This window comes from Aulostomus chinensis, chromosome 22 (genome assembly GCF_037954235.1).
Source record: "Aulostomus chinensis isolate RoL2024-O1b breed Wild chromosome 22, RoL_Achi_v1.0, whole genome shotgun sequence".
NCBI lineage: Eukaryota > Metazoa > Chordata > Actinopteri > Syngnathiformes > Aulostomidae > Aulostomus > Aulostomus chinensis.
In genome coordinates this window covers 10716088-10734035 of record NC_141341.1, presented here as the reverse complement: position 1 = coordinate 10734035, position 17948 = coordinate 10716088, and the positions used below count along the sequence as shown (strand labels likewise).

The 17948-nt window shown below is 40.5% G+C and overlaps 1 protein-coding gene across 1 annotated transcript in view; it reads right to left on the bottom strand.

The window, feature by feature from the left end:
* The window catches only part of LOC147240722 (dolichyl-diphosphooligosaccharide--protein glycosyltransferase subunit STT3B), a 69050-nt gene that overhangs the window by 14961 nt on the left and 36141 nt on the right, over positions 1–17948 (bottom strand). Inside the window, exons 3-7 of the mRNA XM_086192989.1 lie at positions 14947–15234; positions 8838–8903; positions 4192–4291; positions 2696–2794; positions 643–789 (exon numbers count right to left, since the gene is read on the bottom strand). Coding sequence (XP_086049115.1) covers positions 643–789; positions 2696–2794; positions 4192–4291; positions 8838–8903; positions 14947–15234 — 700 coding nt within the window. The remainder of the gene's footprint in view (positions 1–642; positions 790–2695; positions 2795–4191; positions 4292–8837; positions 8904–14946; positions 15235–17948) is intronic.

Here is a 17948-nt window from a genome sequence, read left to right as displayed (position 1 = left end):
TAACCTTTAGAGAAAGGGCAATTTTAGCATATTTGTAGTAGTTTTTGAAGAACAACAACAGAGTTCTAGGATGGTTTCAACTGTGGATTTGTATCTAATGAAAGAGTAGTCTACTGGCCTTGGTGGGCGACTGGGCTTACTGAGTGCACTTGTCGTTGGTATAAGCAGTCATGGGAATTCCTACATAAATAAAGCATACAGGCAGGTAGTGTGACCTGAAAAAGAGTTATTTTCTGTAACAGCCTTTCCATGTAAACATATAAAAGGCATTCAGCAAAGTGTTTAAGACAGGGCGTGTAATTTTGTTGCAATCTAAGAAGTACCCATGATATTGGCAGCAACTGAGCATGACAGCTTAGTCCAAAAAAACCCCCACAGGAACCAAACATTCCCCATCAGCCTTATCAGAAGAAGAGCCTCAGTTCTGCTTCATGGACTCACTGGTCATGTGTTTGTTTGAAGAGATTTCACACTGGTTAACTTAAGATTATTATATCAAATTTGGTGTTATTCTTGTAGGTATGAGGCATTTTGAGCTTCACGATTTGTAGATACATTTCATAATGTGGTTCACATTCACAGTATATAAGATGTAGAATGTGTTTTGTGATTAAATAAAGCTTCAGAAGCTGACATACAGACCTGTGTATGTGAGATAGATCACAGTGAGGAAGACCACACCAGCAGCGAGAGAGACTCCAAGAAAGAAAAGTGTCTGGAACTCCTGTTTGGTCAACCTGTCCTTAAGGTACTGCAGGAAGGCATAGGCTTGGAGAAGAGCAAACACGCCTGGGAAAAGTAGCACAAAACAGAATGAGGAAACATGCAATGTATACTCTCACAGAATATTTGAAGGGGCCCTTATTCATGCTGCCTTCTGCGGGGTACAAATCAGGTTTAGGTAGTTGAGACGTTTGACAGAATTCTAGACAAAGACTGGTCATGCCAGTGTTTCAAGACAAATACCAAAGGACAACATATTTCAAATGCGCGAAACAAACTTGGGTAAACAAATCTTTCCTTCACTTTGTCTATCAGAGCCCCTTCAGTCATACTTTCCTCTGATCTTTTGCTCTGTCACTTTCTAGGTTTGGTTTTCTCCAACATGTCTCTTGCCTGTCTGGTGAATTTGATATAAAAAACTGAGAAGAGCCCTGGTTTTTCCTCCCTTTCGTCATCTCCAAACCCTTTGACAAACCTTGTGTGAAATCGCTCTGCTCCCGCACTAGCCCAACACAACCAACAGGATGTCTCACCCATTTCCAAGGTTAAGCCCTGCCTACCTCCTGAAGCGCAGCCATGGTGCTAACACGCTTGTCACTCTATCTGTGCCACCCTGCTTGCTTGCCTCAGGGGTAGACGTCTCTAAGGTATCGACAGGTCCTTGGCTCTGTCACTCGCTGCTTGTCCCCCACTGCTCTCCCTGAATGCTACCACCAGATGTTCTGAGCAGCTGCTACTGAGAGAACATGAAAACACACTCACTCTCTGAGAGACAGAGGGAGAGGGCAGCCAAAAAAACTGATGATTTTTGGTGGTACATTCTTCAAAGACTCTTATAATGTATTGTAGACACACAGGAAAACAGAATTACGTCAATTTACACCTGCGGCACTCTTTAAGAGACTTCCAAAGAAAGTGTTGCTGAGCTTCCAAATGTGCATTTATATGAAGACAACAGCAACTCATATTTGCCACAGTATGAATGCTACGGTTCATTGCAGGGAGTCATATGCAGAAGACCTCTTTTGATGACCGATAAATGCAACGCTGAAACAAATTTCCTGTGAGGAAGATCTGTTGTGAAACCTTACCCTATAGGAAATAAGTAAGTTTATCAGCCACACTATGATGGGTGCAAATGACACACAAGAGCTGCAAAACCAGCACCAGTAAAAACAGCTGTGTGGAATGATTTCAGGTGAACTTAAGCAAGTGGTAGATCTAACAAGGACAATATTGTCCAACTTGTCTCTTAAATGAAAATAATTGGTTCCTTGATGGCCAACTTGAAGCTAACCTGTGGGCTAACCCCATTCACTTTTAGCAGTGGGGTAACTCTGCTTGGCGTTTAAGCCCGACCTCAACTACTAAAACACTTTGCTGTGTGCTACTTTCACAGCTTTAAAGATACTGTTAACTTTATACTCACCTTAACTCACTCTCGACTGCACACTCACTAACAGACAAACTGAGTTATAAATAAAGTTGTTTTCTACTTTAATAAATACATCAGAGTTTCTCACTCTCATCGTTAAGTTTTTCAATTTGATGCTGGCAACTGACCGTGAGTAACTGTAGTTCATTTCAGTAAAATATTTAAAATTTTGCTTAAAATACTGACATTTTTAAGTCAAACAACCTATGGCTGGAGTTAGCGAATGCCAAGCTTTTGATCTTGCATAAGACCCAGTGTTATAGAGAAGACAAATGCTGCATTACTAAAAAGCTGTTCATTACTGCATCTTAACAGAAATATGCTCCAACATCCATGTAGTTATAAGATCTATATTTAGGTGAGAGGTTTTACTGATGCACAAGTTAGTTAATTTAGGCAGAATTTTTTTCTACAATTGCTGATTAAATCATTCGAGTTTAAGTTGCATTTTGTTGAATGTGTGTGAAAATAAAAACGTGTTCTTCCAAAAGAGAGTGAACCCGAGTGAATTTTGGATGTACAGAGGGAGGGACTTACCAGCTGCAGCCATGTGCTCGCTGGTCCTGATTGGCTGGAAGCCAACAAAAGGGATCTGCATTGACAGTACAAGACCCACGATGTAGAAAGTGCTGTAAGCTGCAGGGAGAATAGGGAAGACAAAGAGTAGACCAGATATGAAATCAACTGCAAAAAGCAAAATAAACTACTGCTCAAGGAAAAACCCTTTACTCTACACCATGACTCCGGTTTGAGTCCCACTTAGGGAAATCAACCTCAATACATTTTTAAGTCTTAAGTGCCGTGAGGGAGTAAATACATAATACCTCATCCAATGTCATTCACAGAGAAAACAGGAGCTGCTGTGACAGTGTGGCAGTGAGGCATGGAAGGCGAACAGTATGACTCCCACCTTTGTAGCTAGGGGGAAACAATTTGCAGACGCACCGACTTAATTAAGATTTCATATGCTTCCTGAAGAGTGTGCATCATTTTTGAAGTAGCTGTGACCGCCCTTAGCAATCTCTTTCTAACACATCTGCTATTGACTCAAGACAGACAGAGATGAATTGTGAGGGAACATAGACTGCGAGGCATTGCATTAAAAGTTGTCTTTTCCTTGGTGTGTTCCTTTGTTTTTCAATATTTCTCTGTCAAGAAGTAGTGAGAAGGAAAGGTGAGCAGTATGGAGGAACACAAGGACGATCTATCATCCTTTTCCTGTCAGCAGATTGTGTCTACAAATGTATTTCTTAATCTCTCATTTTCTACAGAAAGACGTGCAAAGCTACGTGCTGCTCAGCCTGCAGATGTACTTGAGGTGGAAAGACAGCAAAAGGACATTTCCAACTTCATCGAATGGCCTTTGTCAAGTAGGATTTCATGCTAGAAGTTTGGAGACGGAGAGAAGTCAGGTCATAGCCTCTTCACTGTGGAGAAGACATTATTTATTTGCAAAGCTCCTGAAGGCTAGTCTTCACACAAGGCAGCCAGTACAACGTATAATCATGTAGAGATGATACTTGACATGGTGTCTCTACCATAGCAGAAGTGCCAGCCACGAATGCTACCGCGGCTGAACTCATCATGGATGTGTGGCTGGTTGAGGTTTGAGCTTGTGTGTTCTCAGAGCCAACGGATAACGTGCTTGAGCTGCCACATCCTCAGAGCAACTGGGATGTTCTCTGGAATAACAAGCGTATTCTCTGCCTCCAGTAGTTGGGGGGGGGGGGGGGGGGGACAGGTAGCAGGTGGCTGCATTTACTACTAAGTGGTGAGTGGGTGTATGGACGTCTGCACTGTTGATGATCGAATGTTTTATGGTTGTAAGAGATGAGCACAGGCGTGACGGAGCACTGAGACTTTTTTGCATACGGTTTTATTCTGATGGGAGAAAATCTGAGCACAATGTCAATTTTAATTTCAGCCAGGAGAGTGTGAGTGTGTGTATGTGTGTGTGGGGGTGTGAAACATCAATTCATACATTTACAAAGGGCTGAATTCATTGCTCGTCTTTGTGAGTGTGTGCATCTTACCAATGTAGACTCTTCTGCTGTAGCGTTGCATCAGCAGCAGCACAAACACATGCAGGGGAATCAGGTTGATAATAAACACATAACCTCCCCATGCTGATACCTAGAACACACAGATATTGTTGCCACAAGTTACTCATAGAATCTGTTGGGAAAGCATTTCATGTTCTGGTCCACCATTGACCCAAAACTCACAGCAGTCTAATCCCATAAAAGTCTTCAACTGGGCATCCACTGAACAATTGTAAGACTTTGAATTGCAGCTTCAAATGAAGGAGAAGAGAGTCTGTAATTGTCAATAATAATTCATTTAAAAGCTCTGATTATGTTACTTTGCACCTTTTTTTGCACATTAAAAGGAAGAGGAATTTGTTGAAGTTCAATAAAATGTTGATGCAAAAGTTTCTCTTGTTCATATGTGTTGCGCTCTGAGGAGGAGAACTCAAACACACAACAGACGGCTGGTCGGGAAAGTTGGGTCGGGCTGTGATCAACCTTCGAGCTCCCCGGTTTCGTCAAAAATGACTATATAAGTCAAATCCTTCAGTTTGTGTCAACCTTAAAGAAACTTAATAGTCATTTATCATCCAGCAAAGTTGTAGACAGTTGGCAAGTAACTGTCCGTCAATCAACGACATATTTAATTTTATCAGCTGCAAATTCAATATCGTATGAAATCAATGGTCTATTATGATCAGCACTAAATCAAAAGTGATTTAATCAGACAGTACTTCTCATACCCTTTGAATATAAACCTTGAACAGAATCACATCAAGTAGGATGTAAAAAAAGTTTATAGAATCTATAAAAAATATCATACTTATCATATTAGATGTAAAATATGAGATTCACTAACTTTAAAAGCTCCTCTATAATTATACCTCAACCGTTCTGAGGTCGGCTAAGCATCGCAGCGCTGGATGTGGGGGGCTATAAAACAACTCTGCAAAAAACATCAATGACAAGTTTCAATTGCCTGTACTTGACTACAGCAAAGGGTAAACTGGAGAGGTGAGAGCTCTCAACAGACAAGAGAGCGCAGGGAGGGAATGTAGAGAAAGCATGTATCAGAGAGTGAGACAAGAAAAGAGAAGAACGTGAGAAAGCAGCAGAGACGGCAGAGAGGAAACAGAGAAGAGATAGCACAGCCTGTCGAGGGGGAAAAAAAGCTCTTTTGGTCTATGAAAAGAGAAATCGTTTCACTATTGCAATCACAGTGGAACATGCATAGATCACACTGATAAAACATTAGAATGATAATTATGGCAGAGGGCAAAAGTACAACTCCTGAATAAGTTCCTCACTGAATGGTTAGGCGCAATTATCTTTTTGGCAGTCATCTGTGTCAGCTATCTCAAAAAAGTGACAGCCAATTAGTAGAAGGTAAACAGCTAACTTGAATGAATATGCAACTTAAATTTAGGAGTAATTTTCAGTGTTGACAAGCTGGATCAAGCCTCTGTTGTTGGGTGGGGAACGCTCGAAACCAAGTAATTAAAGCTTGTGGCAGCACAACCGACCAAATATGGCACATTTACAGATAAATTTGTGCCTTTTGATTATGTATGATACAGTCAGGCAAGCAGCGGGCACAGTAGAAGAAGCTGCAAGTGTGAGGGAGTGCTTGAGAAACTGCAATACAAATTTCCACACGGTAGTAGGCCTAAACTAACTGCAAACTTGTGTAATCTCATGGCTGCAACAAAGATCACATTATATCAGCTCCTTTCAAAGTCGAGACAGGTGCGATGTAATCCAAAACATGGCTCATATATCTAAAACAAACATCCTCATTATAAGGATTCAAATTAACTGTCCTTTAAATCAGTATGAGATATGACACTATGGTATGCATTCAATCAAAGAAACCATGCCAGAGTTGTTGTTTTTGTGGTGGAGAAATCAGACAAGAAAAAACTGCCTTTTTGAAATATTGCTCTCTCCAGTTAGACATCCTGATATCAGTGAGGTGGATTATTGACTTGGGAGAATAAAAGTCAACATCTTGGTGATTTGCTTTTCCCTTCCAATACTTCCCCGAGCAAAAGTGCAGAAGCCTGATTGCCATGCCAGGAGTGACACAAGAGTGGAAAAATTCTTGTGGTCACTTCATAAGACCAACAGAGTAGTACTGAACTGCTACAATGAAACAATTATGTATTTACATTAACATAATTTAAAAATAAGTAAATAAATAAATAAGAAGGCCACAGTGCAGCGGTTACTTGTTTTTTGGAAATATCAATGTGATAGATAATTAAAAAAAAAAACACACAAAAAAACCTTGTGAGTCCAAACAAGAATCGACACTTTGCAGTTGAGTGCCAACCAATCCAGTTTACATCCACACTTGTCCAGATTCACTTTGCTTACTTTATGATAGGCAGACTTGTGACAAACTGAATAAAAGGTAAATAAATAGATGCTACAGAGGATAAGTGGATAAATCATGTTCTGCCCTTCCCAGGATGATGTCACACAAAACTTAGTTGGGTTGTTGCAGCAACCCAAGACCAGCAGCCTCATCTGATGTATAAAGGGTGCTGATGGGTAGCCAGACAGTCGATATGTGCTTAAGTGGGATATTTATGTGATAATATTCCCAGTGATAATTACCATTTGGTAGTAGATCCAGTGACTTAAAAATCATGAGGTTGGAATTAGAGTCAGTTTCTTTAACACTACAATGGAATTTGATTGTAAATTTATCTCTCAAGTCTTTGGAATAACCAGCAGAGCACATAATCATCTGTTTGAAGTAGGATGGGAGAAACGGGCCATCTGGTCACATTAGAGGACCATAGAAAGATGAATGCCTGTGACAAAACCAATGCTGTACGAGTGTGTGTGTGTGTGTGTGTTTGTGTGTGTGCAAGAACTAAAACAAGCTCTATTTGAAGTCATGGTTCTAATAACCAACCCGTGCCCGAGCCACAGGCTAAGAGCTGAGGGCAGGAACCAGAAAATGTTTGGCGCAAAGTCTTTTAGCTTTTATCGCTCTCTGCATTTCATACTGAGCTTATCTGATGACCATGGGGCCACTCTGAAGAGGATATAGATGACGGCATGCAACAGGGAGAGGGGTTTACGCCGTGTGTGCAGAATCCTGTGTTTGCACCAAGTGTTTCGAGCCTGTCTATGAGCTCTGGTTAGTTGTGTCTTTGTGTGTGTGCAGTTGATATATTTTAATCTGGACCGACTGACCAGCTGAGATTAGCATTCATAGAGCCAAGCGGCGAGGAATCAACTGAGGAGCACTGAAACAATGCTTAATAGGCCAAAATGGGTTTATAATGCTCCTTGATGATGGAGGTTGCGCTGCAGGAGTAGGAATGTTGGAGGGTTTAGACAGAGGGATAAGCAAAGCTTTGGGAATGAGTGTGTCTGCAGTACAGTTGATCCATGCATCTGTTTCTGCTCCACCTTCACACACTAGCCGTCGCCCCTGAAGAGATGAAAGCAGGATGTGCAGCCACCAGAATGGTTCTTACAGCTCCTGTTCATCGGTCTGCTGCTTTGATCCTCTTCCTAATCTTGTTCTTCTATGTCCCTTCTACTCTGATTATGCCAATATCCAGGCCGGAAATCTCCCCTCTCTTGTCTCCATGTCTGCCATATGAGTGTCAAATTTAATTATGTTCCCTGTGAAAACCTAGCTGTGGTTATATGCTGAGCAAAGTGCGTGCAATACATTTTCAGCTAGACCAAAAGGAGACACTAGGGAGGTTGATGGGGTTGGAGACACAAGCTTGGCATGCTGCAAGAGAATATACTGTATGTGCAACAGTGGGTGGGCTGCAGAAACAGTACGGAGGAATATCACATCACCTCAGAGAGAGGGTGTGAACGAGACAACGACATGACGATGAGAAAGAAGCATGGAGATGATGTTCCCACGGCTTCAGAACAGGACAGGAGTAAGGCAAAAGAGAAAGACATCATTCTGTATTCCTCCATCTCTCACTGTCCCCTCGTTCATTCACTTCCCTTTCTTTCCTTATCTTCCCACCCCTCTATTTATTCTTTTGTCTCTGCCTGTTTCCATTCTGTTTTATCTCCGATTGTATTCATCATCCCGTCACTCTCCTCTTTCCTGGCCTTGTCCCTCCAATCCTCACTACCCCCTTTGGATGCTGCAGTCCAGTGTGATCGATGGAGCTGGATTTTGGTAATCTGTTTCATTTGACATCTGTCTCTTTGCCAGGCACAGTGATTTAGGCTGGAATGAGCAAGAAGCTCATTTTCATAGGCTCTGGTGCTTCCTCACACACATACAAACAATCTGTCGCTGAGGCAGTGTATCTGGGATCATCTTTTTATCTCATCTCTCTCATCAAACCCCTGATGGGCTATGCCTGAATTAATAAATAATGCAAAAATCACTGGCTTTACTATTCCTCCCCTTTTTCTGAGTATTGCCATGTCAGTCGATGATAGAAGACAGTTTCATCTCAGGAGCTGGAGAGTTGTGACAAGGAACTATCTCCAAATAGCTACAGGATGGGATTTGTTTGGGAGCATGCTGTTCGACTAAACTCCTGAAAGTAAAATTAGGATCTCCTGTACTTTTGTCAATGCAAATAAACTTAATTCCACTTATGATAAGTATGTACTCAGTGTGTCAATGTTTGTGTTTGAACTATTCTTACCATGTAGAAATAGGAGAGACAGCAGCCAATGGTCCAAAATACAGAGCCGGTCTTCACTGATTTCACCTGAGAGAGAGGAAACAGAGAGTGAAACAAGAGTCACAGCAATGTGCTGGCCATGTATCCTTCATCAAATATGATGTGCACAGCCATAGTCTGTTTCATGGACACTAGAAACTAAAGCACCCTGTGCTGTAATTTTTGAGATAATGACACAGTGTTCTCTCTCAATTACTGCTGAAAAAATAATAACTGGACAGAGGGCATGCTGGCCAAAGATTCACAATTACTTTTATGGTCCCTGACTGCTGAAAAGTCACTGCCCCATTATAAGCCCTTTTTACAATGTAACACACCATATGTTAGTCTCTAAATATCAGGGTTCATGCACAGTTTTACCAATTAATCTCCATGCCATTTCCAGGCCTTGGAGGAACATTTCATGACAAACACTCTTTGAAACATCTGCTTGAACAGAGAAATTCATGACCAAATTTACTTGTGTATATCTAACTAAAACTAATGACGAGCTAAGTGGTTTGATACAACATAAATGTGTATCAATCACAATAAATTTTTCTCTTGACAGTGAGTGGGGGTAAGGATGTTGGATTTCATTCAACAATGCAGGAGCATAAGATTTACTGAGAGAGAGTCATTGATCATTAAGGTGGTCACACCTCGCCCGAATACAGACACTCAGACAGGCTCTTCAGTTAGCAAAACATGCAGAAGCAACGACAAATGCGCACCAACATTCCCACATGTGCATGCATGAGGACTTTAAATGGGCACATTAGTTTTACACAGGAAGAGCGTTTAGCAGCTCAGAGAGACAGATGCAAAAGCTTCACTGGATGTAAATCTGCACAAAGTTTGATTAAAATAGCTGGCTTACAGTTATTTTTAAGTTGCAGGAAGACAATATTTGTTTAAGATTGATGGTGTGCCAAAGTAACATTTTTCATTAAATACTGTGGTGCTGCGGTGATGTCCTTCCTACACATCATATTTTACAAACTTATGAAAACATCTGAATTTTTCCTCACAAAAATCACGCCATTTTAAATGTTTTTTTCTTCAATGAAAACAAGACCTAAGTAAAATGGACAACCCCTTTAACGTTAATTGTATCCCAGGCAACTTAAACAATCCTGCAAATGGTTCAAGACTTAAGCTTTGGCCATTGTATTTCAAATGGTAAAATAAAGTGTAATGTCTCTTTCTTTAGACAGTATTTCCATTCAAGCGATGCCAAAGCTGCTGCCTCGTATTGTCCGTTCAGTTCATGTACAAGCCATGTTCAACCGGTGCCCTGGGCCCCTCTTCCACAGGCCCTTGCAGATGCTGCTGCTGTCTTTGTGAAGAGACAGAAGTCACACAGTGTGATACTAGTCCGGCTAATTAAATGGGAGCCGAAAGAAAGAGAGGAATTACTGCTGCAACAATGTGGGCATGGTGTACAGGGTTATGGCAAAGGGAGGGAAGCGGTGCAATTTCGTATGTGTATTCGTGTTATGATGAGCAATGGTGTTAAAAAGAGCAGCTCTCCTGGGTGTGAGAGGATTCAATTATAGATTATGGGAGGGTATACAAGTGTGTGTGCATCTGTGTGTGTGTGTGTGTGTTGGGGGTAAACAGATTAAGCACGAGGAGTTGAATGGGTTATTAGCGGATAAAATGAAGGAGTGGGATAATGAAGGTTGGGCTGAGACATTTTCACCATGTGAAGGAGAAGATGGAAGAGAGAAATGAGCAACACTGACACGTAGGAAGGGAAAGCGAGGCGGAAAGACAGAGAAATGAGAGGCAAACAATATAAAACCATGGGAGGGACAACAGAAGACAAAGACAATTAATGGAAGACAAGATGAAACAAAGATGGAAAGGAAAGAGGAAAGAAAAATGTGAAGACAAATTTAGGTAAATGAGACTGATAATGGGAAGCAGTGGTGCATGGCCAGGAAGACTGTTGTTCAGAGCCCTGGCCAAATAGAAGAGTGCGCACGAGTGGAGGTCGGTGAAACAGCGGGATGTTTTTGACTGCACTGCTCCGGTGATGACATATCACCTTAAGAGACGACGGTGATCGCCTACGGGAACACCTGCCCACCTTCAAATTGTATTGTCTACACACACACACAAAATGACAAGAGGTCATTATGATAACGCAGACATAAACAGATGTTCCTAACACACACTAATAGACAATTCCTGGGGTGAGACAAATGGTTATGTGGCAGTTCTTGGATGAGTTCTGAATTTTGGAGGCTCGTGCAGACTTGAAAATGATTCCAGGACGACACAGGATATATTTAGGGGGGAAAAAATTCTTGGCTGGGGCAAAAGTGGAAGAATAAGAATGAAGACTCATTTATAGTGCTGAACATCCTAAAATAGTTAGGGAAACCCCATGGAGGTTTAGCCTGCTCACAGACAAGTTGAACCAAGTCTGTTCCTGTCCAGACCAGTTCTGAATTTTGGAGGCTCGAGCAGAAAAATCTTTTATAGTGACGAATGTCCTAAAATAGTTGGGAAGTCCCTTCGAGGTTCAGCGTGCTCACAGACAAGTTGACTGTTCCAGTCCAGACCAGAAATGTTACTGTGTGAGGGAAATCAGAAGTATTTTCATATGAACTCTAGCGTGGCTTCAATACCGGCTCAAATTTGCCACCTCAAGGTAATGTCGGTCGTTTTATAGCAAAGGGTTTTTGGTTTTGAGGTCACTGAATTCACTGTTTATTTATACTGAATAATCAACTAGGATGCAATGGTAATTTTTGTTTCCGTGTATGCAATTTTAAATCATTGTTGTCAATTCTGGAAATCCTGCAAAAGAAAAATCAGAGTCAGGAATAAAAATCACACTTAAAAATGTGTTAAAATTGTTATTGTTATTGATTTACTGATTGAAATGTTCTAATAGAACAGCAAAAATAAATATTTACAATGTTAATGTCAACAAAACCTTACTAGGACATTGTGAGCCTTATTCTTTTATGTGACACGAACAATGGATACAGCTGCATACATAAAAAGTTTGGGGAACATTCAGAAACGTCCATTTTAAGATGCTTCAAACCGCGACTCTTTTTTGTGGAATGACTGCACACATATATTCAAGCATTTGTATTTCCTAAGAATGCTTGGTTTTATATGTTTGAGCTTATGAGCTCTTACAGTCCGTAGAACTATCAGATGTTTGGTTTCACACCATTCAGATAGTACACGGAGCTACTCGTGCTGTTTTTAGACTTACATTGTCAACACAACAGGCGTGCTGAATCAGCCACATGGCAGCTTAACTGGCCTTCATTTCTACATCTCTGTCAGGGAGTGAAATATGGAAGGACAACAGAGCAGCCAACAGGGTTTGTTAAGATTAGAGCCGGACTAACTTCGAAACCACAAGTAGTCATGTGTCCATGCACCATTTGACAAAGTGAAAACATTGACAAAGCACACAGGCTACTCCTGTAGGCAGCTTGTGGCATATATTATGAAAGTGCTGCTTTGAGAACAGCAGGTAAGAATACCAGTTTTCCAGTCTACTAGGGATGAAGGGCATCAACCCATTATCAAAAGGTACGGAGGGTTCAGGTCAGGTCAAAAAGTAAAACAGCATAATTCTGAGAATAAAACGAAGAAAACATTAAATACACAGATTGGCACAGGAATAAGTCCGAAAACAAGAGATAAATTATCATTATTGAACATCAGGGTTCCTTGTTCTTTTGAATGTGTTTTGAGTTAAAACCTAAAGTAAGGTTTTGCAGTTCACATTAGTTGAAGATATTTTAAAATTTTGCTCTAAAGCATAAAATCTGCCAGTGAATAATGTGCTCAGAGGGGTTCACGTGTAAAATCAGCAGTTGCTATGAAGTGTTTAAAGGACATTACAAAAGCTGTCATGGACAAGAGAAGGCACCACCACAAAAACATTACAAGTGTTAAGCTTTATTGTAGCAACAATGAATTATTGCATCTGTGGTATTGTTGGTTCATGTTAGTTTGGCATATCTAATGATTTCAGTTAGGCTTTAAGTGGAGTTCATTTGTGATATTATCTTGTGAAACAAAACAAGCAAGCCTCAAACTTTTGCTCACCATCACGTTTATTTTTGTCAATAGGCAGACCTATGCCGATGCCGACTTCAGGGTGAACAGTAATTGTTCAAAATTTTCTTCCCTACTCACCTTCTGCCAGGGATGGTAATCAAGAACCAGTACCAGCTGAGGACCCGTTTCAAATTATCCAGTCTAGTTTTTACCTGCCTTTACTTACATGGAGATGCATGAATGGCCCTTTCACCAATTCAAGTATGGGGAACAAATCTACAGTCTACAACTTCCTCGGAAGCACAGTCAAACATAATGCAGTACCAGCCATCATGAGCAGACTCAGCAAGGCCAGAAAGACCATACAACAGCTGATCAATCAAGGTGAAGGGCAATACATTACTAACGTCAAGCTGAGACTGTACTAGAAGGCAGGGTCCTGTCTCGTCTGCACTACACCTCTATTGAGGAATGCCAAAACACAAGATCTACACAAGCTGTCAACCTTCTACATAAAAGACCTACAAGCAAATACTGAGAATAATTTGGCCAGTACCACTTCCAAAATACACCTACTCAGTTGGTGCAAACAAGACAACAGGATTAGCATGTCTGAGGAGAGAAAGACTATTTCACCAAAACAGTCCTCCACTGGACTCCAGAAAACAAGTGAGCAAGTAGACGACCACAAAACACCTGCTGCCAGAGAAGGAGAAGAAACCCTGCATCACACCTGGGGAACTATAAAAACACTGGCTCCAAATATACAGGCATTCACAAACCAACCAAGCTATTTTATGTTAGGAAAAACCTGGCTGTAGTTACACAGCTGATCACTTGCTTCAGGAAACCTTGGGCTCCTTTTTGCATGTTTCTTTTCACTTTGATCATCTTTAGGCAAGACAAAAACTTAAGTGACTTCAGTATATGTGTGTGTACACACACACATATATACACACACACACACACACACACACACATACATACATATATATATATCACTGAATGAATGCAACTCAATAGAATCTGGAGAAAGCTTCTGACTCTTCAAGGTCAACACTGATAAAACTCTGATAGAGGGGATTGCTGAGACATTATTTTTCTTCTTCTGACGCAGAGCACTTCCATTTCTCTACCACACATAAGATGCATTCATGTAAGATAGCTGCAGGGCAGCTGCTGATATAACTGAAAACTGGTAACACAGCGAGGTTAAGTGAAAACACATATGTTTCGGCAAACATTTCCATCTCTATTCAAAAAATAACCTTTCCTCCTCATCTACAGAACACCTTTGTGTTGTAAAGATCTCACTTATAATGTCATCCTGGATGAATTACATTTCAATATCTAAGAGACTTTTGCCATAAAGAGATGAGCAGGCAGACCTCTAAAAAGTTCATCATATCTGGAAATGAGATATGGTTTTATTGAGAAGAGTAAACATAAACAATTTCATAAACAAAATAAATACCAAATCTTGCTAAAAATAATGACGGCAAAAGTTCTGCTACCTTGCGAAACAATGCAGCACAACAACCCCTTTTTTAGGGGGGAAACATAAATTGGGAAAATCGCTTTTCCATGTTTGGCTCAAGGTTTTTTCTATTCTACTCTTAAAGGTCATGCTATTGTGAAGGTTTGCCATTCTGTGGACTCCAAATGGTCGGCATAGTTGCCCCAAGAGCCTTTTAATACTTTGGATAAATAATTCAACATCTGAGGCCTTGCAACATGAATATAGGGCAACTTTTCTTGGTGCATAAAGCCTGTCCTATAACTGAACAAAGGACTGTGCTCATGCTAGTGGAGTAGATATTTTGGCGCATTAGTTTTCAGCTAAAACAGATTTTAAGCCAGAGAAACTGAATGTGGGGTGAAATTGTGCTAGTGAGTGTTTTCCAGAGCCACTCTCAGGTAATATGTGTGGAAATGGAAAAATTAGATGAGAGATGGAGTACAAATATAATACAGCAAGCAAGGCAGCAGTTTCAGGGGAAAAAACATATTAACATAGGACAATAACTCAACAAGGGATCAAAGTACATACCCAGAGGTAGTAGGTGAACTGCAAGGCGAAGATGGCAATGCCCTCGTTGTCGAAAGAGCCAGCGACAGAACGGGAGATATATCCAGGGACAATAGCAATGAAGCAGGCCGCCAGCAGCCCTGCGCCCTGATTCCACAGCTCCCGGGTCAGCAGAAATGTGGAGATGGCAGTAAGACCGCTGAACACCGGTGCCAGAAAGACACACACATCACGAATATGGACGGTGATGTGGAGCAAGTTGAGCACATAGTGGATGAGGCCCGCAGTTACCATTAATCCTGGGTAAACCTGGGGAAGGGGCAGAGAGAAAGAGAGAGGTGGTGAGCGGAACAAAGAGTGTGATGGATGTAAAGGACAGAACCTGTAAGAGTGTAAGACATGAAATGATGGCACATGAGAAACAAAGATTGTATCAGATGACTAATCTCCGACCACAGCATTCATTACAACAGTTGTACACAGCTTTTTCACCCCAGAGAGCCAAGTAATGTCGCCTTTAAGAACAGAAAAAAAAAAAAAAGAATTGAAAATGCTGTGTTCTTGCCTTGTGCTCCTAAAGTACAGGTTGAAGTCACATCTGAGATTATTAATCTTATTTTCTAAATACGATTGTCTGATAAATTGCTCATTTATTCTTTTGGTCAACAAAATTTCAGAAAAGAGTGAAAATGTTCATCGGAGTAAAAAAGATCAAGGTGAGCTTTATGAATTGCATGTCTGAAACAAGCACAAACAATAATTACAAAACAAGGCAAATCCTCCCATTTCAGAATTTGAAAATCAGTACAAAGTTTTGCTTCTTTTAAACATAAATAAATGATGAAGGACTTAAAGATTTGATTTCATCTTCAGTAATCTTCAAAAGGATTATCTTAGTGCAGAAGAAAACATTATTCAAAAATAGTATTTTTTTATTCAAATTATACTCCATATATGTGTATCTTTGTACTGCATGGTGGTCTGTTCCGTGTCAAAAGAAACTATTTCCATAATCACTGCGGTGACATGACAACCTTTAGCTCATCATCTTAAGTTGTGGTGCTCAAGCTTGTTGTTGATCAGCTAACATGCAAGTGTCTCCGAAGGAAAAGTGTCTGTCTACTGTTTTAACAGAACTGCTGGTGTGCTGCTGCCATATCTCTGGCAGCAGAAGAAGCGCCAATCTTGATTTGGTGATGAAGACATTTTAAACATGATTAATAATTAGTTCAATTGATTAAAAACAAATTAAAATAAGGCTTATTGTTCAGTTGTAGATATTTAAACCCTCCACTGAGTTAAAACTGGGGTTGGAGTAGATCCTGTCCCATCGAAACATGAGAGAACATCCAATTCGGTTCCTGTTCAGTACACTGGGTGTCTGAAAAGTGAAAGCTGTGTCCAAAGTCTGAGTGATGTCCCTGATGTGTGCTAACAGTAGCTGCAATCCATGCTCTTCGCCTTGTTGCAAATAAACTCGGGTCTTTCCTTCTCTAATTAGCCAGTGCCGAGGAGACCTCAGCTTCAACAACTAATCTCCTGCAATGAAAGTCAGTCATGTCTTACATCTCAGTTCTGGTGATTGGATTATGTCTAATGAAGTGATATCCTGCCATTTATAAAACTACTCTTGTACTTATTATAGTTGTTCTAAACTCGGTAGAATGTTCCAGATCCCTTCTACAGGTTATAAGAGCATCAATCAAAGAGCAAACTAGCTGATGCATTGGTGTGATGCATACACACTTGGACACCCACTGCAACAATATCTAGATTGTCTCTGTATTGAACATGAACAATGTAGGTGGTGACATGCAGTGTCAGGTTATTGAAGGCAGCTATTCACATTTGTGTTATGGTCATGCAAGCAGTCAAGAACAACGGCATTAGACATTTACTAATTAAACAGTCAAATTTTTATCATAAATTGCATGAAATGTCATCATTCTACTTAACATTCGGCCTGCAGGGTTTACCCACACATAATATATACACATTTCCATCCACACTGGCATATTTGGTGACCTATTTTAGCTTTGTCTATTCTATTATTTTATCCATCAAAAAGAATGACCCCATCTATCATTTAACTAGTGGAAACCCTTATGGAAATATCAAGCAGAAATGATGAAACCTTTTACCAAACATGCATTTGAGTCATTGTCCTTATGACAACAAAGCTTGGTTTAGCAGGTCTCCGTTGTTAAGCAATGTCACATTATAAGAAGCACCCTTTCCTTATCTATGGCTCAGGAGAAAGAGTATCTGGCATTCATGCTCTGGGGACTGGAGAGTGGGTGGGAGTGATAGGAAAATAAAAAGGGAGAGGGCAGCTGGACTGGTCCAGACAGAAAGGCACTCAACTGTCACATTAACTGATATTGGCTCATCTATCTTCCAAACGGTGTGACCCACCTGAGTGCTTCGAGACTTAACGCTATCATACACAATTAATAAGGACTGTCAGGATCATCTGTCTGATTTTGAATAAAAAGGTGGGACAGGTTCAGGAGCAGGGTGGGAACAAAGAATGGAGGAGCTATCGAGATGAGAAAAGAGAGATTAGAGTAAGGCAAACATTAGAGGTGAGATTAATAGATAGAAGATAATTAGAAAGATTAAAGAGAAAGGAAGCAGGGTAAAAATTTAGAGGCTCAGAGCAGAAAAAGGGGTGTGATAAAGAGAATGCAGGCAGTGTAAAGTTTAATACAACTAGGTCAGAGAACTGTTGCATTCGGTTCTATATATTATTATTATGTTTGTTATGATTACATTCCTTTTTTTTTTTTTTTTTACAGTTTTAGGTGTATTAAATTGGTTTTACCTCACATGGCATCTGCAATATTTCCATGTATTTTTTTGCACATTTTTTACATAATTTATTTATCGTACCATTTTATGACTACGTATTCTAGTTATGCTGAGTTGCTAGTTATATTGCACTATTGAGTCAAATTTATCCTCAGGGACAAAATATATCTTGTGTTTATGGGCTCTGAAAGGGGCTGTGCCGATCTGGGCTG